This window comes from Emys orbicularis, chromosome 12 (assembly GCF_028017835.1).
Source record: "Emys orbicularis isolate rEmyOrb1 chromosome 12, rEmyOrb1.hap1, whole genome shotgun sequence".
Taxonomy (NCBI): domain Eukaryota; kingdom Metazoa; phylum Chordata; order Testudines; family Emydidae; genus Emys; species Emys orbicularis.
In genome coordinates this window covers 28,363,898-28,390,329 of record NC_088694.1, presented here as the reverse complement: position 1 = coordinate 28,390,329, position 26,432 = coordinate 28,363,898, and the positions used below count along the sequence as shown (strand labels likewise).

The 26,432-nt window shown below is 44.4% G+C and overlaps 1 protein-coding gene across 1 annotated transcript in view; it reads left to right on the top strand.

Moving 5' to 3' along the window:
• Positions 1–4,253: 4,253 nt before the first annotated feature.
• CHMP4B (charged multivesicular body protein 4B) overlaps positions 4,254–26,432 on the top strand; it is a 33,756-nt gene continuing 11,577 nt past the window's right edge. Inside the window, exon 1 of the mRNA XM_065414423.1 lies at positions 4,254–4,444. Coding sequence (XP_065270495.1) covers positions 4,255–4,444 — 190 coding nt within the window. The 5' untranslated portion in view covers position 4,254. The remainder of the gene's footprint in view (positions 4,445–26,432) is intronic.

Here is a 26,432-nt window from a genome sequence, read left to right as displayed (position 1 = left end):
CCCAGGGATGGCCTTCCATTCTAACCTCTGTTTTCAACCAGTTGTGATCACAGAGTAGCCAGTCAAATGTTCAGCGAGATGCTAAAAGCAATTTTGCCCAATCCGCCTGTATTGAAAGTAATCCAGGTCTTAGAGAGACAATACAAACGGGGCTTCAAGTAACATGATTTTGAAAAGTCAGAGGCTGAGGGATTCTTCATAGTTTTTCACTTGTCTGTGTTTTGGAAAGCTGCCTTATTTTATTACCTTTACATCCAAAAACTAGCACTGACTTCCAAGTGCCAGCTCTCCACCCAGCTTGGCCGGCATGCTTGCTCTTCTAGAGGGAACATCTAAATGCTGAAATAGAGAAACGGGGTTTATAGAAGTCTTGGAACAAGAGAGAAAATGAGCTGTATTTATGGTGGAGCTTCTGTCTCGGAAGCTCTGAGCATGTGAATATCTTGCATGGCTAGTGGAGGCTGCACAATCCAATTACATCTCAGGAGAGACAATGAGTGACTGTGTGTCAGAGCAGCAGGCTGTGCCATCTCTCAGGCTGCACAGTAGCAATCTGGAGCTGGGACAGATGGTTCCACAAGCTGCTGTAATGTCCTGTTGAGACTCCCTCAAGAAATAGATAGATATAGGTGAATCCTATTTCCTTCTGGTGGACGGGGATAGAAAGATGATTGATTTGTAATTTTTTTAAAGACGTTCTCGTGTGCCTGCAGCTCTGCTGCCTGAAATTTAAACTCAGATGTAGAAAGAGATCTGCCAGGAAGAGACCATGGTTTACTTTAGAAAAAAGTCTTCTAAAACATGTGATCTTTAATTGTCTTTATTTGTAATAATATTCTGCATATATGCAGAGGAGCAGTGAAGTGGGGCACAGTGCAGTGTATTACTATAGTATTTTAAAGCCCTAGTCATGGCCAGAATCCCATTGTGCTAGGCGCTGTACAAACAGAACAAAAAGCTGGTCCCTGTCTCCAGGAATTTACAATCTAAGAGATAACAGATGGCTACACACAGAATGCAGGGGGAGTACAAGAAAACAGAGACAGTATTGGTCAACATGCTACGCACTGGTCTCGGTTCCAGTTCCCTCTTATGTGGTGTATGACTGTGCTCAAGTTACTTAAACTGAGCTTTCACACTTCCCTGGAGTTAGCAGGGATGAGTATGAACCATTTTGTCAACTTCCCATCTGCAAAATGGGGCTAATACTTACCTCACAGGCATAAAATCAGGATCCGATTAATGTCTGTATTGTGTGTAAGCACCAGGCACATGCTAAGTATTATTATTTATATTGTGCCTTTTGTCCCACACTAAACAAAGTGCAATGCTAATTCTACACAAGAATTGTCATTCGTAATTGAAATGCAGCTGCCTCTAGTGTGGAACATGGCCACTTTTTAGCAGTATAGTATAATTTTGATAAGGCACTAAAAAGTATATATATGAATGTGTCAAGGGAGTTGAAGGACCCAGCAAAATTGAAATTAGATCACAAAACTGGTGCTAGTGCCCCTCCAGGAAAAGTGCCACGGGCACTGTAATGATTATACCTACTCAGGGCATCAGTGTTATGTCACAGCTGAAGGATGGTCCCCTCCTACACCACCAACACTCCCTAGCACCATCTTTGGACATTAATTCAATAGTGACTCACAAAGAAGATCTTCCAGGACCACTTTCTGTAGCACCTGCATTTTTCTGGGAAGTTTCTCATGGTATTATTGACTTGGCCCCAATCCGTCGGGACAGCCAACATCACAGTTGTAGGTGGTCTAACTCTTGTATGTTTGCTATTACTATGGCACTATTAGAATGAAAGCTGGAACCTTTTTTTAAAGAATTAATTGCCTGCTCCCTACTGACCTGAAGGATGAATTAATAACTAGGGGATGAAGTTCCAGAGGTGGTGTGGTTTACCTCTCTCTCCTACCATTCAGTCTTTTCTGTTCTGCAGGGATAGGCTCCAGACCTCTTTAGGGATAAGTCTGTGCCATAATGGTGTTGCAAGTTCAAGTCTATCCTTTCCTAATTCTCTCGGATTGGCTCCTATGAAATAGTCCAGCATGGGTTGTCTAAACATAATGCTCTGCTTGTTTTGCTCCAACCCAGGGCCGGTGCAAGGATATTTTGTGCCCTAGGCGAAACTTCCACCTTGCATTCCCCTCCCCCCCCCCCCCGCCGCATCACTTATTATAAGCTTTCAAAAATGAATACAGTGGAGTAACATCTTACGCGGGGGTTAGGTTCTAAGGTCAGCGCATAAGAGGAAAATCACATATAGTGAAAATTACCATAAAGTACAGTATACACTGTATACACTAGAACAGGGGTCCTCAACTTACAGCACGCATGCCAAAGGTGGCACGCAAGCCGATTTTTTTTAATGGCAGACTGTGGGTCCCGGCTGCCGCCGAGCCCGCTGCCGGCCTGGGGTTCCGTACACTCAGCCAGCGGCAGGCTGAGCGGGGCCAGCAGTGGCCTGAGCGGGCCGGCGGCCAGAACCCCGGCTGGCAGGAGCCGGCGGCCGGAACCCCAGACCGGTAGTGGGCTGAGCGGGGCCGGCGGCCGGGACCCCAGACCAGCAGCGAGCTGAGCTGCTCAGCCCGTAAGAGCCCGCTGCCGGTCTGGGGTTCCGTCTGCCGGCTCCTGCCAGCTGGGGTCCTGGCCGATGGCCCGCTCAGCCCGCTGCTGGCTGAGTGAACAGCACCCCAGGCCGGCAGCGGGCTCGGCGGCGGCCAGGACCCGCAGACTGCCATTAAAAAAAAATCGGCTCTGTGCCACCTTTGGCACGCGTGCCGTAGGTTGAGGACGCCTGTTCTAGTGTATACTGTACTTTATGGTGATTTTCACTATACGCGATTTTCCTCTTATGCGCTGACCTTAGAACCTAACCCCCACATAAGATGTGACTCCTCTGTAGTGTAAAAAAAAATTGGGGGGCACTGTTTTTTGGCACCCCCAAATCTTGGCACCCTAGGCAGCCGCCTAGTTTGCGTAGTGGTTACACCGGCCCTGCTCTAACCACCAGTTATAATGTCCTAGGCAAAGGGTGGTGATGAGTGACTAGATGCTATGACAACTGGAGCTCTAGGAATCTTTTTCATAGATGAGATCAGAGTGGAGAAACAGAAGTAGGAGGGAGTGAATTAAACAACGAAGAAGTGGCTCCTATTCAAAGTGTGATTAAACCCACAGAGTTTAGCGCTATTCTGATTGACGGTTTGTATAACCATAGCTGCCAGGAGTCTGCAGCGCGCACCAGGCAAAGAATGGGAGTGGCAGGAGGAGGGCAGAAGAAATTTTAGAGATGTCCAGTTATTGGTTTTGAGAGGAGACCCCTGGAGTTACAGCGTAGCCAGGGTCTGGTCCGGGAGCCCCCTGGGCCCCCAGCAGCTCTGCCAGGGAGCTGGTCCACGCTGTAACACGTGTTAACTAGCCGCGAGAGGCTGCAGCCCGTGTGGACAGGCGAACAGGCTGCAGCCCACGCCGGGGGTTTCCGAGCGGCCTCTGGTTGTTATGGATTCAGCGCCCTGACCCAACGCAGGGACCAAGGCTGAAGGGACCAGGCCCCGTTGGCCGGTTCCTCTGCCCCAGGCCGTTCCCTCCTGCCGACCGCACCCAGCAAGCTGAGGGAGAGGCGGAAGTCTCAGTGCGGTTGTTATGGCTTTACCTCTTACGTCACGAAGTTTACCACGGTGGGTTCATCACATGATGATGATGTCATGGTGGGCGAGGGGGGGGGTCAATGTGAACTTCAGCTGCCACGGGGTAAAATGAGAGTCTGAGACTACAGCATTCACTGCTGCCTCAGGGCGAGAGCCGAGGTGGGGATTACAGCTCCCAGCATGCACTGCTGCCCTAAGGCGAGAGCAAAAGTGGGGACTACAGCTCCCAGCATGCAACGCTATCCTGAAGACAAGAGCGGAGCTGGGGACTACAGCTCCCAGCATCCCCTGCTGGGTTCGGTCCCCGGGGGCGGGGTGCCGCCGTGGGGGCTGGGAGACGTGGCGTGGGCGGGGTGCCGCCGTTGCCGTGGTGCGGAGTGACGGCTGCAGGCGAGGCGGTGAGTCAGGCGGGTGCAGCCGAGGCTGAGGTGGGGGGGCCACTGTGTTCCGCGCGGCGCCGGGCGAGGATCGGCTCTTGCGAGGTCTCGGCCGAGGGTCTCTCCGGTGTCCGTCTCCTTGTCCCCGCCGGGCCTGCTCCGCTTTCTCCTCCTGCTCGCTGCCCGGCGCGGCGCGGCCCAGCCCAGCCATGTCGGGGATGCTGGGGAAGCTGTTCGGGACGGGCGGCAAGGGCGCCGGGAAGGGCCCGACCCCGCAGGAGGCCATCCAGCGGCTCCGCGACACCGAGGAGATGCTCAGCAAGAAGCAGGAGTTCCTGGAGAAGAAGATCGAGCAGGAGCTGGTGGCGGCCCGCAAGCACGGCACCAAGAACAAGCGGGGTGAGGGGCCGGCCCGGGGGGGACCGCGGGGGCGGTGAGGGGCCGGGCCGGAGAGGGGAAGCCCGCAGGGGCTGATGGCGGCCCGCGGCGTAGTGGGGTGGAGCCACCGGTCCGTGCCGGCTGGGCGCTGGTCTCTCTGTCTCTCCTGGCGATCCCTGCTCTGGGCCTTCAGCCTCGCCCCGTGGCTGTGCTCTCCTTCAGCACCCAGGCTGGAGCGCCCGTGTGGCCGGGCCTTGGAGCAGGATGGTCTGGGCTGGTGATACCTTGGGGTCCCGAGGCCCTGGGCATGGCATGAGAACCTGCCCAGAATATCCCTTCTTTCTGGCCAAGGCTCAGCCCTCTGCTCTCTCAGCCAGCCCACACAGCCCTTGGCACAGGTGGGACTGTTTTCTGATCTGCCTGGGGAGGGAAGGTGGCCACCAAAGTAGCCTTATGTCTGTCCTACTGATATCTAGTCCTAATTTGAATCTTGATCCCTTGAACAATCTAGCTTGTTTGTGGGTTATAGGATTAAGTTCCACAAGCTATTGGCATTGGCTGCCCTGTCAGGTGAACTACAGGATCATTTCTTTTTAGGTACACTGAAGAGATCCTATCAAATGGTGACTTGTAGGGGCTACTTTCCCAGGTCTTTGTTTTATAAAGCTTCAGTTTAAGTTCCATTTATATTGGTTGACTTCCCTGCTATCAATTGCTGGAGACAGAACAAAACATACCACGGTCTAACCTCGATTCACTGGACCCATTCTCTATACACTGTATGAAGGAGTAAGTTAGTTAGTTATACATTCTTTACAGGAGAAACTCTTTGTCTTTCTGTACAGCACCAAACACTCTGCATTTAGTAAATTTTAACTAGCATTCTGTATGTGCATGAACATTAGGGAAATATTTAGGCTTATACTCTGACAGTGGACCTGTTGCTGACAGTGGGTCTCCCTGCATTTGATTCTGCAAACATTATCCACTAGTGTGGATGAGACAAAATTGTTTTCAGCTTCAGTGCAGTGGGACTTACCACTGATCTCCTAAAACTGGTCCATTTGAAAGTGTAAGCATTCCTTTTTGATAGGGTAGGTGTAAAACCCATCGGCGGTAGCATGATCTAGTGGTTCCACTGTGGGATTGGTTGTCAGGTCTAGATTCTAGTCCTGATTCTGATTGTACCTTGCTGTGTGATCCTGGGCAAGTAACTTCCCCTCTTTTTGCTTTGTTTTCCTGTCTGGAAAATGGGGATAAAACCTAATAAGAGCATTGTGAAACTTAATTAACACTTGTGATTTGAGATCCTGTGATAGAAGGCACTACGTATGTCCTTGAGTATTTATTGATCACTTTGTTTTAATAACTGGGTAACTAGGAGCCTATAAAGCTGTAGTAGACAAAGCTGTAGAGGACCCCCAAATTGAGTCTATGGGAGAGGGAGGTAAGTGGGTCTGCCATAGTTGGGTCTGATCGGGGGCGGGAATCTGAAAGTGTAAAACATACACTATATTAACAAATTTTCATCTATAATGGCAATTAGGAAAGGGCAGGTTTTTATGTTAGGAAGTTCTAAAATATACACTTGATCACATGATGATTATGTCATGATGGGTGAGTGTGGCTCGTATAATGCTGACTTCTATTTCCGTGTAGAAGATAGCCTATTGGAATGTCAGAAAGATAATGCAGAGTTTGAGCTTGGGTGCATTACTGGCAGTGTCTTACAGCTGGGAAACTTAACTTCAAGTAACCAGAAAAGTACCTAGTATAAAGGTTTAGAGCAGACTTAAAAAAAATAACAGATTAAATCAAAGAATTTGTCGATATCTGTATCAGGGTGAATTTGATTTAAATCAAATTGATAGGAATCATGATTTAAATCACTTGTTAGGAAGACTCCATTTAATCATGGATTTCTACATAAAAGTGCATTCTTGTTGGTTGTTATAACCTTAATACATATTCTTCACAACTCAGAGATAGATGTAGGTTTCATTTTTAGAAGGTACACACAATACATTTTTAAAGTGATTTATTTTGAAAGCTTTTCAGATTAGTTTTACAGCTATATCAGAAAATGAATGATTATTTGGTTATTTCATTTACCAAAGGTAATTGAAGCGGATATTTATGAAGTCATTGGGAGGTGAACTATCTCCAATTCAACAGGTTAATCATTAATATTTGGAAGATTTTCTTGCCATGCTGTATTAGGAGGAGAACATCACCAGACAGACATTTAAATTGTTTTATTTAACTAAAACAACAACGTTATGTATTCTGGATTTTTTTTTGTTCAACAGCAAACATATAATATTTTAACAAAACAAGCATATGAATTTTTGAATTTAGTTAAACATTCAAGTTTTTTAAAATCAGGTTTGTTTTTGTTAAAATTGTTTTTAACTAAAATAGTTAAATGAAATATTTTAAAAAAACAACAAAAATTAAATAGACTGTCAGCCTGGTCAATATGAGAAATTTAAATATTGGCTTCTGCAACTAACTCAGTCGTCTTCACCTTCATTTTCCTGTTTGTTCATAATCTGGAAAAGAAAAACAAGCTTTCCTGCTTTTTCAGGTCCCAAACGATTTCTCAATTTGGAATGAATTAGTCCAAAGAAAGAGAGAATATTTTCTATACCAGCAGAAGAAGCTACTGCTGTTAAAAGTGAGATTATCACTTCAACAGCCTCTGAATCAAAGTGCTTAAGTGACTTCCACCAGTTCACTGGCGTGACTTTCTTTAAAACATCAGCAGCAAACATATATTTCTTGAATGGTTCTTATTCCCAAACTGGGTCTTTTTTACGGCCTGCTACCATTATAGGTTTTCCCTTCTAGTGAGAGAATGGTATGGTAGATCTCAAATCAATGCAGGCTACACTGAGACCTCAAAACTTGTGGAATATGCTGCTCAAACAATTTCACTTTTGTTTCTACTGCCTGTCCCTCCCTTCTCACATTTATCTTCAGACTTCTTCTCCTTGTCTAGATCTATTCCTCCCCCAACAACCTTATATTCATTGAACTTTTTGAAACTTTGCACTTTTAGAGAGAGGTAAGGGATTGACTCTGTGTACACAAATGTGCAGAGGGACAATAGGGTTGAGGTCTGTTATTTCTCACCTCTATATATTACGTATGTATGTATTTAAAAACATTTTTTGCTGTTAACAAGCATGTTATCTCTGGAGACACAAATCCACAGTTTGAGAACTGCAAAACTAAGCATCTCTGATGGTGACTGAGCACTGAGTCCCATTGGGTAGATAGAAAGATTAGCCCCTGGAACCCCATAAGATTGGGTCCCTAATCCATGAACTATTGGAACTCATTTACAAACATTTTCATAAACATTACATGAATATATTGTCTCATACTATAGAATTAGAATTTATAATCTCTATTCCATGATGAGATATCTTTGAGCTATAATGTATCTTAGTTTTAACTATCTTTAGATAGGTTTTTTCCTCAAAAAGCATTTTATCAAAAAAATGCAATTGAAATAAAAAGAATCAGATTTTTTTTTTTAAATCATTGATTTTTTTATCCACCCTGATCTGTTCCTTCTTTTGGATTATCATTAAATTGTAACGGGAGATAGTATACAGGGCAATGCTGCTTTGCATTCAGGTGGCTATAAGTTGCTGTTTGCTAAGTGGGATTCCATGTTCCTGGAGAGCTATAAATGTACAGATGTAACAGCATATAGTATAGTCAGTTTCTAGCTTAAGTGATTTTGTTGACCGTTTGAAGTGTCTCCAGGAATATATATCTACAATTTATCTTAGAGAGAGAAGATGGGTCAAGTAACATCTTTTATTGGTCCAACTTTTGTTGGTGAAAGAGTCAAGCTTCTGAGCTACACAGAGCTCTTCTTCAGGTTTGGGAAATGTACTCGGAGTCCCAGCTAAATACAAGGTGGACATTGTTGAGCATAAGTAAACACACGTTTTAAGGGACCGTTCAAGATGAAGTGGCCTGTTAATCCTGCTGCAGTCATAGGACAAAAAAGGGGGGTTAGTGGATTCCAGAGTGTTATAAGAAGTCATAAATCCAGTATCTTTATTAAGACCTTGACTTTTAGTGTCTAGCAAAGTTACGAATTTAAGCTCCCAGGCTCATCTTTTGAAGGCGTTGTTCAGATTTCCTTTGAGGATGAGGACTGAGAGTCAGATATGAAGTGGTCATTTTATGAAGTGTTCACCTGCGGGTGGTAGGGTGTTTTTGTTTTGTCATTTTTCTGTGCGAGTTCATTCGAAAACATGGCGATACTCTGGTTTCACCCTCATAGTTGTTGTTGGGGCATTTAATGCACTGGATGAGGTACACCACATGTTGTGATAGGGATGTGTAGGACCCATGGATCTTTAAAGGTGTGTTATGGGGGTAACGGGCCACTTCACCTTGAATGGCTATTGGTCAAATTTTGGATTTAGACTAAGTAGCCATCTTAACATTGTCCTTAGAAAAGGGTTCTGCTTTGCTCTGTGGCTTTACTGCTACATAGTACGTGTAATATAGGATATTGACAAACTACTGTTGTGGATTGTTGTGCTAAAGCTTTGTAAACACAATGTTGTGAGACAGGTAACCGTTTTTTAAGTGTTTGCTTTATTGCAGCAGCATATGAAAATGTTTGTTTGGAAATATTTACTAGATCAAACAGGTAGGAAGTTTCACTTTTCAGCTTGGGGGCACCTAGGCTCATTAATCCATATCTGAATGCAGTGGATACAACGCTTCCAGAATACACTTCTACTTGATCTTTTCTAGCAGCAACCCAAACCTGAAGTCCTGTTTCAGAATATGAAAGTTCCATGAATCCCCAGAAGTTACAATATGGCTAGTAAACTCTGGCACTTCTGCAGTTGCAGACTTATTCTAAAGACTTTTTGGCGCACAGAGATATTTACTCCTTTGTTGAGCGGTACAGTAGAACCTTAGAGTTACGAATACCTCGGGAATGGAGGTTGTTTGTAACTCTAAATAAAACATTATGGTTGTTCTTTCAAAAGTTTTCAACTGAACACTGACTTAATACAGCTTTGAAACTTTACTATGCAGAAGAAAAATGCTGCTTTCCCTTTATTATTTTAGTGGTTTACGTTTACCACAGTACTGTGCTGTATTTGCTCTTCTTTTTTTTTTTTTGTCTCTGCTGCTGCCTGAATGTGTACTTCTGGTTCCAAATGAGGTGTGTGGTTGACTGGTCAGTTCGTAACTCTGAGGTTCTACTGTATTTCTTGGATCCAGGAGAAGTTGGTATAACTTATTCCCTCCCATCTGTCATCAGTTCTTACTTCTTTGTCTTAAATGATTAACCTTTTGGTTATTCAGATGTTTATGGGCCTTAAGTCAGGGTGAGTGTGTTGAATCCAGAGATGATGTTGGCAGATATATGTAGGATCCTGTGAGGCTGTGGGATTTAATGGCTTTTCTATAGACCCTAATACACATGCTGCATTTCCCACTATGAATTTCTGTAAACTAGCTTTTTCTCCTCTACTCAGGGCAGGGATTCTTTTTTCTTCTAACTGAATCCAGTGTCAGTTTTTCAGCCCTAGAGGCTGAAATTCTCTTTCCACAGAGTGGGTACAAAATAAAGACACTGGATTTATGACTTATTATTACAACAATCTGTAATCCACTAATCCCCCCCCTTTTTCCCCCCTAATGACTGCACCACCTCACCTTGAATGGTCCCTTAGATGCCCTATCAGTGTGCTTCAACCTTGACCTGATTTGAAAGTAGTGAGAGAGTAAGCCTTTTGCCTTGTACAACTGGGTGAGGCAGTAGGACTGTGAGAGGGAATCCATAGCAAATATATTGTACTCTCTGTTTGTGCTGTTCCTTGATAAACTTAAAATGTTCTAATCCTAAATTTGAGGTATTTCTGACAAACTTTAAAACACACTCCATTTCAGGAACACGAATTCAGGTATATGACATTGGGGCTAGGTTCAGCAATGATCATGGAGCAGGAGTTAAGCAGAACAGGCTTTCTAGGACTCCACACCCCAATTACTAGTCTCCCTGTTATATTGCTATTTGTTTTTACGGTACACATATGAAATAATAAAATAATAATAATACTTACACTGAGTGACTAGTCTCTGCTCTTATCATTTTCTAGCCTTAAATCCTAGACCTGATCTACACTACAGAGTTAGGTCGATGTAAGGCAGCTTATGTCGATCTAGCTCTGTAAGTGTCAGTTATACAATGGTACTCCGGCCAATGTAAGTTGCCCGCTACATTACCTTAAGAACTCCACCTCTGTGAGAGGTGTAGCATTTAGGTCAATGTAGTTAGGGCGACACAATGTCTATGTAGACCGGGGTAGTCAATTATTTTTTGTCAAGGTTCAGACCCCCACCCAGCTCCCCTCCCCTAACCCGCTGATTTTCCCCCCCCCCCGCAAACTCCCGGATTGCCTGCCAACTCCTTGCCCGTCCTGCCCAGGGTTGTTAGGTGACCGTAGTTCCTTAAACTGAAAACAGGACACAGGGCTGGCCTGAGCCAGCTGGCATTGCTGCTCACCCCTTCCAAATGTTCCTCCATGCCCCCATTGAGCCAAGTAGCAGAGATGGGGCGTGGCGGGGGGGGGAAGGAATGAGTGTGGGCTGGGATCTGGGCAGCAAAATGGTGTGAATGTGTGTGAGTACTTTTAAGCTTGGAGTCAGGCAGTGAAACTGTTGTACTATGATCCAGCTAGCGGTGAGATGCCCCTTTCAGGGCTGGTAAAGCAGAGGGGCAGGAAGGAGGTGCCAGGTAGCGGGAGGGACCAGGGAGACTCCAGATAGCAGCCTGGGGAGATGCGGGGGAGGCTGGGATGTGGCAGAAGCAGTGCCTGGAGGTGGACTGGGGAGGGAAAGAGGCTGGTTGAGGCAGGGGGTGGGCACTGGAGAGGACTCTGGGAACTGGCCCCAAAGGACGGGGGATAGGAAGGACATGAGGCCAGGGTGGGGGGCTCTGGGGACCGCTTGGGGGCGGGGGGCATGAGGCCGGGGTGGGAGATTGGGCTTCAGTGGTGAGGAGCACGGGATGGGGACTGCTTGGATCACAAACACAGCTATGCATGGCTCCAGCTTAGCTTCAGCCCTCACGCAGAGACGATATGTAGCTGTGGCTAGTGGGGGGGCATGTGCCCCCCTCATTTCTTGGGACAGCCAGAAGCAAGAAGACAGCACTCCCCCTGGCAGCGGCACTCTTTGTGCTGGTGCAGCCTGAGAAGAGAGGAAGCAGCAGGGTGGCTGGCTGAGCTCCTCCTCCTCCTCCCCCTTCCCTGCTGCTGGAGTCCCATGCATTATTGCTGCTTCCACCCCCGACTCACCTCACTTTGGTGGATGGTCTGCAAAGCAGGCAGCAGTGCTGGAACTCCAGTAGCAAGGAAGGTGAAGCAGCCTCTTGTAAGGGGTTGGAGGAGGAATTCAACCAGCGGCCCTGCTCCCTCCTCGGGACACAGAGAGCACTGCTGCCAGGCAGAGTGCCCCTCCTCGCGTCCCCCTTCAGAGGTGTCTGGAGAAATGGGGGTGGGGGGAGCATGTGACCCATGGATGTCCCACCCATGCATCCCCTCTGCCCCAATGGTCCACTGAAAAGCGTCTGGCAGTCTGGTTTCGGACTGCAGTCTGCCTATTGACTACCCCGGTATAGACACTGGGTTGCTTACATTGACTGTTGGCTGTTAGCCTGGTGCCGGGCTTACAGCTGGGCCCTCCCCTCACCCCGGCACTGACAGCCCGAGCTCTCAGCCAGTTAGTGGGTGAAAATCCACAGAAAACCAATTTTTCATGGTGCAAACTGAGGACTTGATCCTATGAGGTGCCAAACCACCTCCATTTCTGGTTGGAGTCAGAAGCTGAGGGTGTTCAGCACCTTGCCAGGCTTAAGCAGTGTGTGAACTTCACTCTTGAACTTGTATCAGAGGGGTAGCCGTGTTAGTCTGGATCTGTAAAAAGCGACAGAGTCCTGTGGCACCTTATAGACTAACAGATGTATTGGAGCATAAGCTTTCGTGGGTGAATACTCACTTCGTCAGTCGCACTCTGGAACTTGTGCGTGTTGGGTTTTTTTTTTGTTTAAATGGATTTGTAGATCTGTATAGAATTCTGTGAATTGCTTTTATATGTGTTTTGTACACATATACAGATATCTGTATAGTAGTGTGAAACATATTTTGTGCACTACTATACAGATATCAAGATTCAGATATCTGTATAGTAGTGTGAAACATGTTTGGTAGCATTTAAAATGGAAACAGTCCTACCTGTGTACTAGTCATGGTATGAAGCTTTTTGAGCTAGAAAAATCACTTACTATATATAAAAACAACAAAGAGTACTTGTGGCACCTTGGAGACTAACACATTTATTTGGGCATAAGCTTTTGTGGGCTATGCCCAAATAAATTTGTTAGTGGGTCTTAGCCCACAAAAGCTTATGCCCAAATAAAATTGTTAGTCTCTAAGTTGCCACAAGTACTCGTTGTTTTTGCTGATACAGACTAACACGGCTACAACTCTGAAACCTGTTACTATATATAATTTAGCTTGGTGAATGAAGCTTCACAACTTCATCTGTTTGTCATTCTGAAACATTTGGGCTTGTATGTACGTATCTGGAGCTCTGCACCTTGGTAAAGTGTTCATTTTTAAAGGAAAGTCAGATTCTGTGTGTCCAGTATAAAGGTTTTAGGCATTCAGCTTTATTTCTAAACCAGACTCTGCAACTTCAGATGCTTAAAGCTGACTGTTGCTCCTCCTCACTCAGTGACCAATTAGGAATCCTATTGTCATCGTCTTCTCTGACTCCTTCCTGGATTGTGTGCCGCCCCTTTCCTTCTCCTCCTGCCAGTGTACGAATGGTCTCGTGCTCTCTTTTCTGTGCAGGAAGCGATCGCAACAGCATTTCCTGAAAGCTTGGTTTTTATTCTTTACAATGTAGAAAACCACACAGTTAAAATGGAAGGTAAGTACTCTGTCTGCAGAAATGCCCTGCAGCCTACTGTACTGGGCTCCAGGTGTTCAAGGATAACTTTTCAGTTACAAGTGCCTGAGAAGGAAAGTCTGCCTCAGTTATAACTATAATATAGCTGCTATTGTGCCATAATCCACGGAAGAGTTATGGCACTGATGCTGCAAGGTTCCCCCTATGTCCCAGAGGGACCACCTCACCTCTGGGACTGAGTGGGGAGTTGAGGTGCTGGCTCTTGTATCATGTAAACAGACACTTGTCTAATCGAAACTGGACGTGGACTGAGATAAGCACTGCTTGGTACATGCCACTGAATGACTAGTTATGCAGCGGTGAATGTTCTGTATCTCTTTTACTAATCTCCTGAGCCATCTGGTGCCCTATAAAATCATATTTAAACAAGGATTGTGCTCAGTGGGTGAGATAAAATCAACCAGATTATCCGATCACTTTGTCTATAACTTGTTGCTGTTGGGCTTTTATACTATTTTAGGGAAGTTCTATGGCCTGTGTTGAACAGGAGGTCAAGCTACAGTGGTCCCCTCTGGCCTTGAAATCTATGCTTTGTTTTTAATCTATACATGTGGTGTTGGAGAGCATATCAATATTTGTTTTAATTAGTATCTCGTCTCAGGAGTTTCTTGACATGTTGAAGATAAATTGCTGGGTCTTACTAGACTGAGAGATCCAGAATAGTTATCTGAGATGTTAAAATATGCTCTAACACTGCCAAACCCCGAGTCTGAGACACCCACTGTTTGTCCTTGCTGCCTTTGAAATGGGATTCTGTTGATGATTCAGACTCTTGTCTGTGATGTGAGCATCAGGAATATGGACTCAAATGTGTATAGAACAGCTAAATTAATGCATACTTTGTTTCAGTTGCCTAAGTTGTTATGTTAAGTATCTGTGTAGAAGACAGTTATACAGTAGTAATCTATACATTTTTTTAGATATTTTTCAAGTATTCATTACTCTGGTGTTTAGGGTTACGATGTGGATTATAGAAACCAGTGGGATCTGTCCAGAAGAGACATGCAAATAGGATAGATGGGTTTAATAAATTAGTCCATTTTATAGTCTTTCTGTATGGATGACAGTTGATATACCCTTATTTTGAGTTTGCTTTTAGAGGTTTTTTCCTTCCAAATCTATACAGTTGCCTCCTTTGTTTGTTTTAGTGGGATGTCTGCTTCTGATAAGATATTTCCTCAAGTTGTCATACTTTCTAGAGTGAAGTAATGAGTAGGTTTAAGTTTAAATTTCTCCTCAGTCTTACTGACCAAAGGTGTTATAACTTGAGTTTCTGCTGGGCCATGTGTCTTTCAGTATTTTTGTATCAAGTATGTGATCCTGTTTTCTGTGGTAAAGAATGGTAGCTGCAGGACAACAGAGATGGAAGCTGTGTAAGTAGTAGGTAGATAAAATCATGAAGGTCAGGCTCGGAGGGAAATCCTGTAAATTCACTTATGTGCAGGTCTTTACTGCGTGTCTGTTTCTGTGTTAAGTAAAATAACAGAACTTTACTCCAGATTCTTCACAGTACTTTTTAATGCAGACAGTTCTTCCGTTTTCCCCAAACCCGACACATTTTCACTTCAGATATCAAAATTGGATTTGTGGGTATATGAAACCCTATATATTCTTAGGTTCTTCAGTTTCTTTGGCAAATTCTAATATATTACCAATAGGGGCATTTCATAAAATTCAAATAAGGTATTTTAAAACTGCTATAAGCAAAAAATAAAATATTAAATGCTAAGGCCCTGAGTCGACAAGCACTAAAGCAGGTCCCTAACTTCACACACAGTGAGCCTACTCAGTCACTTAAAGGTAAGCTTTGTGGATAAGTGCAGCATCTGTGGCTAAAATAGTATTTTTATTAAAATCTTTTTTATTTTTCACTTAAAAAATTGCTGAGGTGTTTATAATGAAAACTTCAGACTTTTATTACATTAATAAAAAGCTATTGTGAACTTTTTTATACACAGGCCAAAATTTTCAAACATGAATCTAAAATTCTGTTCTTAAAGTGGGATTTTCAAAAGTACCTACATGACTTGTTGCATTGACTTCAGACTCCAAACCATGGTAGAGGAGGATAGCCTGACTGAAGCATTTCCCATTTTCTTCCCTTGTGGAAGTTCCTGAATTGAAAGGTGGTGGCGGCTGCAGAGATAGCACGGCTATTTGGTTATCAATCTTGTCTTTTGAATCTGTGGTGTTATCACTGTAAGGTTGTTAATGAGGCCCTGGATTAATCTCTTTCATCATAGTGGAACATTTTAAGTGTGAAATTTTAGTAGAAAAAAATCCTCTGTAAAAACTGAAAGTCTGCTAACAAGTGGGAAAATAAAGAAACAAAAATGTATTATCCACTTTGCAATTGAAGACCTGAAAAAGGAAAGAACTAGCAACATGCTAATAAGTCTGACTTTAAATTTAAAAACCTCCCTCTTTTAAAACTTCTTTTCTTTCAAGCAATTGAAACTGACATTCAAATCTAGCTGCCTCTGATCCAGCTGCTTTTTATTGGTCTTGCCTTCCCTCTGGGAGAGCAGTAAAGGGGCCCTTGTGAATGAAAATCAGGCCCTAGGTCTACTCAGTTTGGAATGGTAACAGGATGACCGGTATATTAAAATAATGATATAGAGAAGTCAGTGCTCCTGTTTACTGTGTCACATAATAAGAGCCCAGGATCAGCCAATCATATTAAAGGCAATACATTTAAAACTAATACAAGGAAATAATTTCTTTTACTGCATATTAACTGATGGCACTTGCTGCCATAAAGTTTTACTGAACCAAAGAACTTAGTAAAATTCAAAATAATTAGATATGGATGACAAGAAGATTTAGTTGAATTCTATCCACCATTACATTATATAGGATAACTTTATAATGGACAGAAATCCTCCTGCTTCAGGTCATAAGCCAAACCACAAACTGCCAAAGGTTAGGCAGAAATATATCCTGTAAGCATGTTGGTGCATAATTAATTGTGGAGGCTGTAAAACTTTTCTCTAGTATCTGCCACTGCCTGAAATAAGAGATTGAACTAGATCAGGGGTGGGCAAATTACGGCCCGTGGGCCACATCTGTCCTGCCGGACCGTCTTGCCCGGCCCTTAAGCTCCCGACCGGGGAGGCTAACTCTGGGCCCCTTCCCTGCTGTTCACCTTCTCCCGCAGCCTCAGCTCGCCGCGCCACCAGCACTCTGGCCCGCCACTTCTGCCGGGCAGTGCGGCGGCATGGTTGGCTCCAGCTGGGCAGCGTGGCTGTGAGCTCCTGCTGCTCTGAGCGGCATGGTAAGGGGGCGGGGAGCGGAGGGGTTGGATAAGGAGCAGGGGGTCAGGGGACAGGGAGTAGGGGGCGGTTGGATGGGGCGGAGGTTCTGGGGAGGGGTCAGGGGATGCAGAACAAGGGGGGTTGGATAGGCGTGGGAGTCCCGGGGGCCTGTCAGGGGGCTGGGGTGTGGATAGGGGTCAGGGGATAGGGAGCAGGGGGAGTTGGATAGGGGTGGGGTCCCGGGGGTGGTGGTTAGGGGTCGGGGGTCCTGGGAGGGGGTGGTCAGGGGACAAGGCGCAGGGGGGGTTGGATGGGTCAGGAGTTTTGAGGGGGGGCAGGAAGTGGGAAGGGGCAGATAGGGGGCGGGGGCCAGGCTGTTTGGGGAGGCACAGCCTTCCCTATCTGGCACTCCATACAGTTTTGCAATCCCAATGTGGCCCTCAGGCCAAAAAGTTTGCCCGCCCCTGATCTAGATGGACTGTTGGTATGGTCCTGTATGACAGTTCTTGTGTGATGGTGCATTAGAATATTTTTGCTGTTCTTTGGTTTAATTCTCTCGGTGAAGAGGGACCATCATGGTCTTGTGAATGCTCTAGTGATGAATCTTTGACTTCGGTTGATTTTTGTTGTTGTTGATTTGTGTAAATGGCAAAATTCTAAACCCACTGGTAACCGTCTCTTCTTATATCAGCCCAGACCTCTTTTTCAGGAGGTGGATATGGAAATCTGTCAGAGCTTTCTACATGATCCTGGTACACTGAGCTAACAATCATTTAAAATGACCACTGAACAAACTCGTGGTATAGCATCTTTCTAAGCCTGTTCCCAGGGTCCTTCCATGCACAGAGCTTCTGTTGAAGTCAAGGGGAGCTCTGTATGCAGAGGGACTGAAGGATTGGGCTGTTAGTAAATGCAAATATCTATTTTCTTCAGAATTTTCTTTGCACAGAAGCAAAAGCACTTTGGGTAATCCTGTAATAGACACACCCTCTGCCCCAATATCTACTTCCCAAAGCCAGCTGGATTTACAACCCTATTAAATATTGCAGCAATGTCTGCGGGCCCAGGTGCTACGTGCTGTACTAACACAGTTACGCTCTTACAAGTATATACTGTGCTTAACAATGTCTTTATTCCGCATGTTCTAATCTCCAATGGAAATGTTAGGTTCCATAAAAATACATAATACTATGTGTACTAAGCACTTCCCAGAAAACACATCAGGTCCCTGCCCCAAAGAGCTTCTCAAATACAGGCTCTTAATCTAAAAGAGTGAGAATGTTTGAAGAAATTGGTGCATTGACAAGAAAACTTAAATCTGTGTTCCCTTCAGGTAACTGTACTGATAGTTACTTTAGCATCAAATAATTTTTTGTCTTGTGTGGAAATTTGTCTGGTTAGTCTAAAGCAGGGATCCGCAACCTTTGGCCCGTGGCCCGTCAGGGAAATCTTCTGGTGGGCCGGGACGGTTTGTTTATCTGCAGCGTCCGCAGGTTCGGCTGATCGCAGCTCCCACTGGCCGCGGTTCGCCGTTCCGTGCCAATGGGGACTGTGGGAAGTGGCGTGCACCGAGGAATGTACTGGCCGCTGCTTCCAGCCGATCCTTGGTCTAGAGAATAAATTTTTAAACCTAATGTGTGGTTACAGTTGTTTCTGCTTAAGCAATTCCACAGTAAATTAAATTGGGTATTAGGTTAGGTTGTCTACTGCTGTAATTACTGTCTTGGAAACAGCAAAGTTTATTAATTAATTAATAATTAATTAATTATTAATTAAATATGCAGATCCCAAGGGCTGACTCTTTCATGGCTGCCTAATGTAATAGCAGTCTTCATAAAGAAAAAATATAACACAGCCCATCTTTAAACTTCAAACATGCTTCTTTATTTTGTGTGTGTGAAATATTGATATGCTAGAGGAAAAATTCATAGGTGTCTTATACTTGTATGAAGTGATGGTAGTGGATTTGGGGGGAAGAGGAGCTACTATCATTACTTCCTGATAAAATATTTATAGTTTTGGCTTCACTGCGAATTTTTTAATACAATTATATTATCTACCATGACAACACATCACAGCTTAATATGTATATATGCAGATAGCAAGGGCTGTTCCACAGGCTTTAGAAAAAGATGGCAGAACTGCTCATCAGTTTTCAGAATTAAACATTGTAGTTGATAAGTTCACATATAGAATTGCTGTAGATCAGAACAAAAACATCTTGAATATACACCTCAGAATAAATACTGTGGTGATCCTAAAGCATTGATTGCAATATATAAAAAGCCTGCTACCACAACAATCGTAGTAAAGACTATAATTAGTTTCCCATTTTAAGTTGAATTTTCCCCCCATGTTAACAGTATTTTCCCCATTCCCTGCAGATATCTTGGTTGTGGTGTTTGCCAGAGGATATTTTTTCACAATTTCTGGTTAGCCACCCAAGACACAGGTAGATACAAGAGTATGAGAAATTAGGTTTTTCACTGTTGAACAATTCATAAATTAAAATACTCCAATCTAAGACAGCTTATTCTTTTGATTTGAAGTATTGTTTTGTTCTGTGCTCATGTGAAATAGTGCATTAAAATGAGAGAGTTGCTTTCCTAACTTTGATGTTTTTAACTGAAGTGGCAGCTCTCTGCAGAGTTCATGAATTAGGACAAGCAGAATGCTTGGAGGACATTTGGAAGCGTGTGAGAACAGCTTAGAACAGGGGTCGGCAACCTTTCAGAAGTGGTGTGCCGAGTCTTCGTTTATTCACTCTGATTTCGCGTGCCGGTAATACATTTTAACGTTTTTAGAAGGTCTCTTTCTATAAGTCTATAATATAAAACTAAATTATTGTATGTGAGGTAAATAAGGTTTTTAAAATGTTTAAGAAGCTTCATTTAAAATTAAATTAAAATGCAGAGCCCCCCCGGACGGGTGGCCAGGACCCGGGCAGTGTGAGCGCCACTGAAAATCAGCTCGTGTGCCGCCTTCGGCACACGTGCCATAGGTTGCCTACCCCTGGCTTAGAATAAATTCTGCACACTTCAAGTTAAATGTGGCCCGTAAAAGGAAACACTTTCTGGCTTCGTACCATTCTTTGTTTCGGATCATGTGTAAAGGAGGTCTGAAACATGGGCGCCAATTCTGTGCGTGCTCCGGGGTTGAAGCACCCACGGGGAAAAAAAAGAAGTGGGTGTTTAGCACCCACTGGCAGCCCTGCCGATCAGCTCCTCCCCTCCCCCCCAGTGCCTCCTGCCATGGATCAGCTGTTCAGTGGCATGCAGGAGGTGCTAGGGGAGGAGGAGGTGGAGTGGGGGTAGGAAGAGGTGGGGCAAGAGTGGGGGCTTGGGGGAAGGGGTTGAGTGGGGGCAGGGCCTGGGGCGGAGTGGGGGGCTGAGCATCACCTGAGATCTGATTAAGATGATGCCTATGGTCTGAAAGGCTCAACCTCTCCTCTCTCCCCTTCCTTCTCCAACCCAAACACAGACAAATACACCCATTTATTTTTACAGTAGAAAGTCACTGCCCAAAAGTTTTCTTAACTCGGTTAAGGCTGCATGGCAGTGCCTCATACCCTTCCAGAACCTTGAGTGCATCTAAACTGAAAGCCTCTAAGAATCAGTCCTTAATTGAATGGGTGGAGTGTGGCCTCATATAACTTTGTTTGGCATTTAGTAGTAGTTAAAAAAAAAAAATAAGTTTTTATCATCTGAATAAAAATCACTTACTCTCCCAATCAGGTTTCACTTCTCTCTATCTGATGTCATAAACCTTAAACAAGAATTGAATTTTTTGATATAAAGAAAAAGCGGAGGAATTAAAAACAAAACAAACAACCTCCTCCCCACCCCACTTTTCAGGCCTCCTTTGTATATCACAGAAATCTCAATTTTCATCCTTCGATGGTCACCTTTAGCACAGCTGTCATCTCAGATCTAGTTTAATCTACATATTTGGGTTCCAGTCCTGCAGTTGAATCGTTATGGTGGACCTTTGCTAATCCGCTATGCATCTGTTTGATAACCTTGGAGAAATACAGACCTTGTCATCATTATACACCAATTTACTTGTGGTAACAAGTGTATAAACTCATGGTGTGGTTTCTCCATCCTTTCAGAGAGTTACAAGTATGAAAATCGCCAATGCTGCAGTTTCTGAACCATGTAAAAAGTGAAAAAGAGGAGGAATTGTGGGGTATCGGGGCTAGATCCATAATGGGATTTAGGTGCCCAAGTCTAAAACTTAGATCCTCAAAACCCCTGCTCAGCTCCTGCTTAATCCTGTAGGCAGCTAAATACCCTAGGCACTTAAGTTTCCACTGGTAAAGTCTCCTAGTCACCAAAAAATCTGCCACTGGGCATGCGTGCATCTGCTTCAGTCTGGTTACCTAGTTTATGCCTGAGCTCCAGTGGGATCCTCAAACTAGGCATTCCCCCATCTATCTCACCTGCAGAGCCCATGTATGCTCGGAGGCTGCCTAACAGATCAGGCCCCATACAAAGCAGTGCTGTCAGAAGAAGAGGTGGTGGTGCCCCCCTTACAGCTTTTAGCCAGTGGTTAGAGAACTTGCCTGGGATGTGGGAGACCTGGGTTCAGTTCCTCCATCTCCCTGATGTGGAGCAGGGCTTTAAACCCACATCTCCCGAGAGTGCCCTGAACACTGGGTTCTGGGATATTCTGCAGTAGGGCGCTCAGTCCTTCCTTTGTAATCGTTCCACTTTGTATAGTCACTGGAACGGGGACGAACTTGGGCCTCCCACTTCCCAGGTGAGTGCCATAATCACTGGACTAGAGAGTCATGCTCACTCTCTTTCTCTGGCCCCACGACTACTTATTCAGACAAAGTGGAGCAGTTTCAACGGGAGGGACAGAGTCCTGCTCCAGAATACCCCATAGCCCAGCAGTTAGGGCATGTTGGGATAAAGAGCCAAAGAGTTAATGGCATTAACATGACTAACTGTCCAACATGAAACAGTTTTAAACAAAGTTAGATATACAGAGACCTCAGACTGTTTAATACCATGGCAATGCATCAGGAAATTCATGCCAAAAATGAGAAATGTATTGATTGAAATACACAAAAGGAAAAGAATACAAACAAGGCAAAAATACTGAAACAGAAATTGAGTTATTATGCAAAACAAACGTAATCAAAACCTATGAAACCAGAACCCTTTTTGGAGAGGGTGAATGTTGGTTAAGGTCTTTTATTCTATCAAACAGCCTTTGTTGGTGGGGAAGAAAGGGTTAGTTCTGTTCAGTTTGAGTTGGGAACGCTATTTCTTTCTTCCTTTAGATAAGACCGACACACAGAAGGGAGAAAAGAGGTAGAATAGTAAATGTGGGGGAAATGCTGCATTTGTTGATCTTATCAGGATATAGGGCAGTTGGTCAGTCACAGACAGATGGTTTGGACGGGGCAGGTCAGCTATGACAGCTGTTGCTCTGGACCCCAGCTTGCCTCTCTAATCAGGGACATTATCTGGTTTGGCCATGTCCCCCTCCATCATTGGTGGTACTTAGGCCTATCAGAGCTGGATGGGCCATTTCATCTTGTGCAGTGCGGTTGATTTCAGGATCAGGTGAAAAGCCAACAGAGGGGGATAGGAGAGGAGCAAGACAGTGGGGGACAGAAAGGGATACATGAGAGACAGGAAGACAGAACAGGAGCTCATATGTACCACCTTGGTTGTCTTAGACAGCTCCCTGTTCATCATGCTGGCGATTGTGGATCCCTTTATTAAGTGACTATCTTTTCCATGCATTGTATGGGGAGCCTGGGCTGAGTATTCCACTAGGCAGCAGGGTGTGTAAAGTTAGGTGTTGCAACACTGAGTCTAAGTCCCCTTTGTGGGGGTCTAGCCTTTAAAGCCACAATATGCTGTAAAGATTGAATGAGGTAATTTTGGCTCTCTTGCTTAGAGTGGAGTGGTGGCTTGGGAATGTATCTGACCGATCAGATTTGAAATGTTATGAAGTCTTACTCTGTGGTATGACAAGTGGAGGAGAGCTTGAGTAGTTTATGGTCAGTGGTAGTTCATAGACCTGTAGCTGAAGAAAGGGGCTGTGGGTTAGTAATCCATATTAGAAATGGAGAAGAGGAACTGATACATCAGTGGATAGGTAGTGGAGTCACTGATGAAGCAGAAAAGACCAGTTAAAATTGTTTAGTCCATTCCCTTACTGATGTAGGATTGTCCCTTACTGCACACTTTCTTGTATTTTATCTAATCTAGTTTTACGTCTCCCAAACGAAAGGACTTCTATTACTTCCCTTGGGAAGCTCCACCACAGGTCTGTAGACCTTAAGGTCAGAAAACTTTTCTGATATTCAGACTGCTTTCTTATTACTCGTGGTTATACCCTATTTTTACTAGTCTTAACAAGTCGTCTCCTTTTCTTGGTGTTTCTGTCCTTTAAATATATGTACGAAGTTACAATGACATGACTTAGCCAAGCAATTGTGGCCTCTTTTGTTGCCATAATCATTTGCTGTCTATCACTTCTAAGTCATAGACTCATAGACTTTAAGGTCAGAAGGGACCAATATGGTCATCTAGTCTGACCTCCCGCATGATGCAGGCCACAAAAGCTGACCCACCCACAACAGAATCTTCCAGCCTGCGACTCCTGCCCTATGCTGCGGAGGAAGGGGAAAAACCTCCAGGGCCTTTGCCAATCTACCCTGGAGGAAAATTCCTTCCCGACCCCAAATATGGCGATCAGCAGAACCCCGAGCATACAGGCAAGATTCTACAGCCGGACCCTCATTTTACCCGCGATGGCACGTTAATGCCTAATTGACTAAAATCACGTTATCCCATCAAACCATTCCCTCCATAAACTTATCAAGCCTAATCTTGAAGCCAGAGAGGTCTTTCGCCCCCACCGTTTCCCTCGGAAGGCTGTTCCAAAATTTCACCCCTCTGACGGTTAGAAACCTTCGTCTAATTTCAAGCCTAAACTTCCCCACGGCCAGTTTATATCCATTCGTTCTCGTGTCCACATTACTACTGAGCTGAAATAATTCCTCTCCCTCCTTGGTATTAATCCCTTTGATATATTTAAAGAGAGCAATCATATCCCCCCTCAGCCTTCTTTTGGTTAGGCTAAACAAACCGAGCTCCTCGAGTCTCCTTTCATAGGAAAGGTTTTCCATTCCTCGGATCATCCTAGTGGCCCTTCTCTGTACCCGTTCCAGTTTGAGTTCATCCTTTTTAAACATAGGAGACCAGAACTGCACACAGTACTCCAAATGAGGTCTCACCAGCGCCTTGTATAACGGAAGCAGCACCTCCCTGTCCCTACTAGAAATACCTCGCCTAACGCATCCCAAGATCGCATTAGCTTTTTTCACAGCCACGTCACATTGCCGACTCAGTCATCCTGCGATCAACCAGGACTCCGAGGTCCTTCTCCTCCTCCGTCACTTCCAACCTGTGCGTCCCTAACTTATAACTAAAATTCTTGTTATTCATCCCTAAATGCATCACCTTACACTTCTCACTATTAAATCTCATCCTATTATTGTTACTCCAATTTACAAGGTCATCCAAGTCTCCCTGCAGAATATCCCGATCCTTCTCCGAATTGGCAATACCTCCCAACTTTGTGTCATCCGCAAACTTTATCAGCCCACTCCTACATTCGGTTCCGAGGTCAGTAACGAATAGATTAAATAAAATCGGACCCAAAACCGAACCTTGAGGAACCCCACTGGTGACCTCCGTCCAACCCGACAGTTCACCTTTCAGTACTACCCGCTGCAGTCTCCCCTTCAACCAGTTCTTTATCCACCTCTGGATTTTCATATCGATCCCCATCTTTTCTAATTTAACCAATAATTCCACGTGCGGCACAGTATCAAACGCTTTACTAAAATCTAGGTAAATTAGATCCACCGCATTTCCTTTATCTAGAAGGTCTGTTACTTTCTCAAAGAAGGAGATTAAGTTGGTTTGGCACGATCTTCCTTTCGTAAACCCATCTTGTAATTTGTCCCAATTGCCATTCACCTCAAGGTCCTCAACTACTTTTTCCTTCAAAATTTTTTCCAAGACCTTGCATACTACAGAAGTTAAACTAACAGGCCTGTAGTTACCCGGGTCACTTTTTTTCCCCTTCTTGAAAATAGGAACCACATTAGCTATTTTCCAGTCCATTGGTACCACCCCCGAGTTTACAGATTTATTAAAAATTATCGCCAAGGGGCTTGCAATTTCTAGCGCCAGCTCCTTCAATATTCTAGGATGAAGATCATCCGGTCCGCCCGATTTAGTCCCATTTAGCTGGTCAAGTTTGGCTTCCACCTCTGATACTGTAATGTCAATCGCCCCTCCTTTATTCCCCTCTGTCCCGCTCCCTCTATTCCTAAGCCCTTCATTAGCCTTATTAAAGACCGACGCAAAATATTCATTTAGATATTGTGCCATGCCTAGATTATCCTTAATCTCCACTCCATCTGCATGCTTCAGCGGCCCCACTTCCTCTTTCTTTGTTTTCTTCCTATTTATATGGCTATAAAACCTCTTACTATTGGATTTAATTCCCCTCGCGAGGTCCAACTCTACACGGCTTTTGGCCTTTCTCACCGCATCCCTACATGCTCTGACCTCAATAAGGTAGGTTTCCTTGCCGATCTCTCCCCTCTTCCATTCTTTGTACGCTTTCTGTTTTTTCTTAATCGCCCCTTTGAGACGCCCGCTCATCCAGCTAGGTCTAATTCTCCTGCCCACTAACCGTTTCCCCTTTCTCGGGATACAGGCCTCGGACAGCACGTGCAACTTCAGCTTGAAATAATCCCAGGCCTCATCTGCCTTTAGCTCTCTAAGTATGTTAGCCCAATCCACTTCCCTAAGTAGTTGCCTTAATTTATTAAAGTTGGCCTTTTTGAAATCGTAAACCTTAGTCACAGTTTTATTTCTGTTAATCCTTCCATTTAGTTTAAACCGAATTAGCTCATGGTCACTCGAGCCAAGGTTGTCCCCTACAACCATTTCCTCAACGAGGTCCTCACTACTCACCAGCACCAAATCTAAAATGGCATCCCCCCTCGTCGGTTCTGCTACTACTTGATGAAGGAATTCATCTGCTAGCACGTCTAGGAACATCTGAGCCCTATTATTGTTACTAGCATTTGTTCCCCAATCTATGTCTGGGAAGTTAAAGTCCCCCATGAAAAGTCAGGTATTCCTTTTTACAATACGCAGGCTTCTGAATGGGTTCAGGGCACATGCTAGTGGATTTGACTGCAGGATAGAACTCGTGTGTCTGGGAATTAGACCCGAGTTTTGGCTGCCACTGAGTCTGGCCTATTAAAGCAGCCTGCAAGCATCCTGAGTGTACATTTTTCAAGTGCAAAAAAAAAAAAGTCTCACTTGTATCTTGATGGTTATTTTATATGGTATAGGTCAAAAGTAAAAAGATCTAGATATAGATTAGAGTTAATAAGGATATTTTAATTCCATCTGAGTTTTGGTTCAGTACCTAACATAAATACTGTGTGGACATGTCTGCTTGGAAGTCGTAATGTTCTAATGTGAAAGATCTGGTGGGGATATTCTTGTATAGCACAGAATGTTCTCTTCACTTGTATTCACAGTCTGACTTCTGTGCCTTGGTTTATCTGTGAAAGCAAAGCCATGAAAAGGCAGAGCTGATTACCGCAAAAAAAAAAAAAAAAATCCTGAATGTGAAATGTATCCTATTGTAGGCGGATAAATGAATTAATAGAGCTC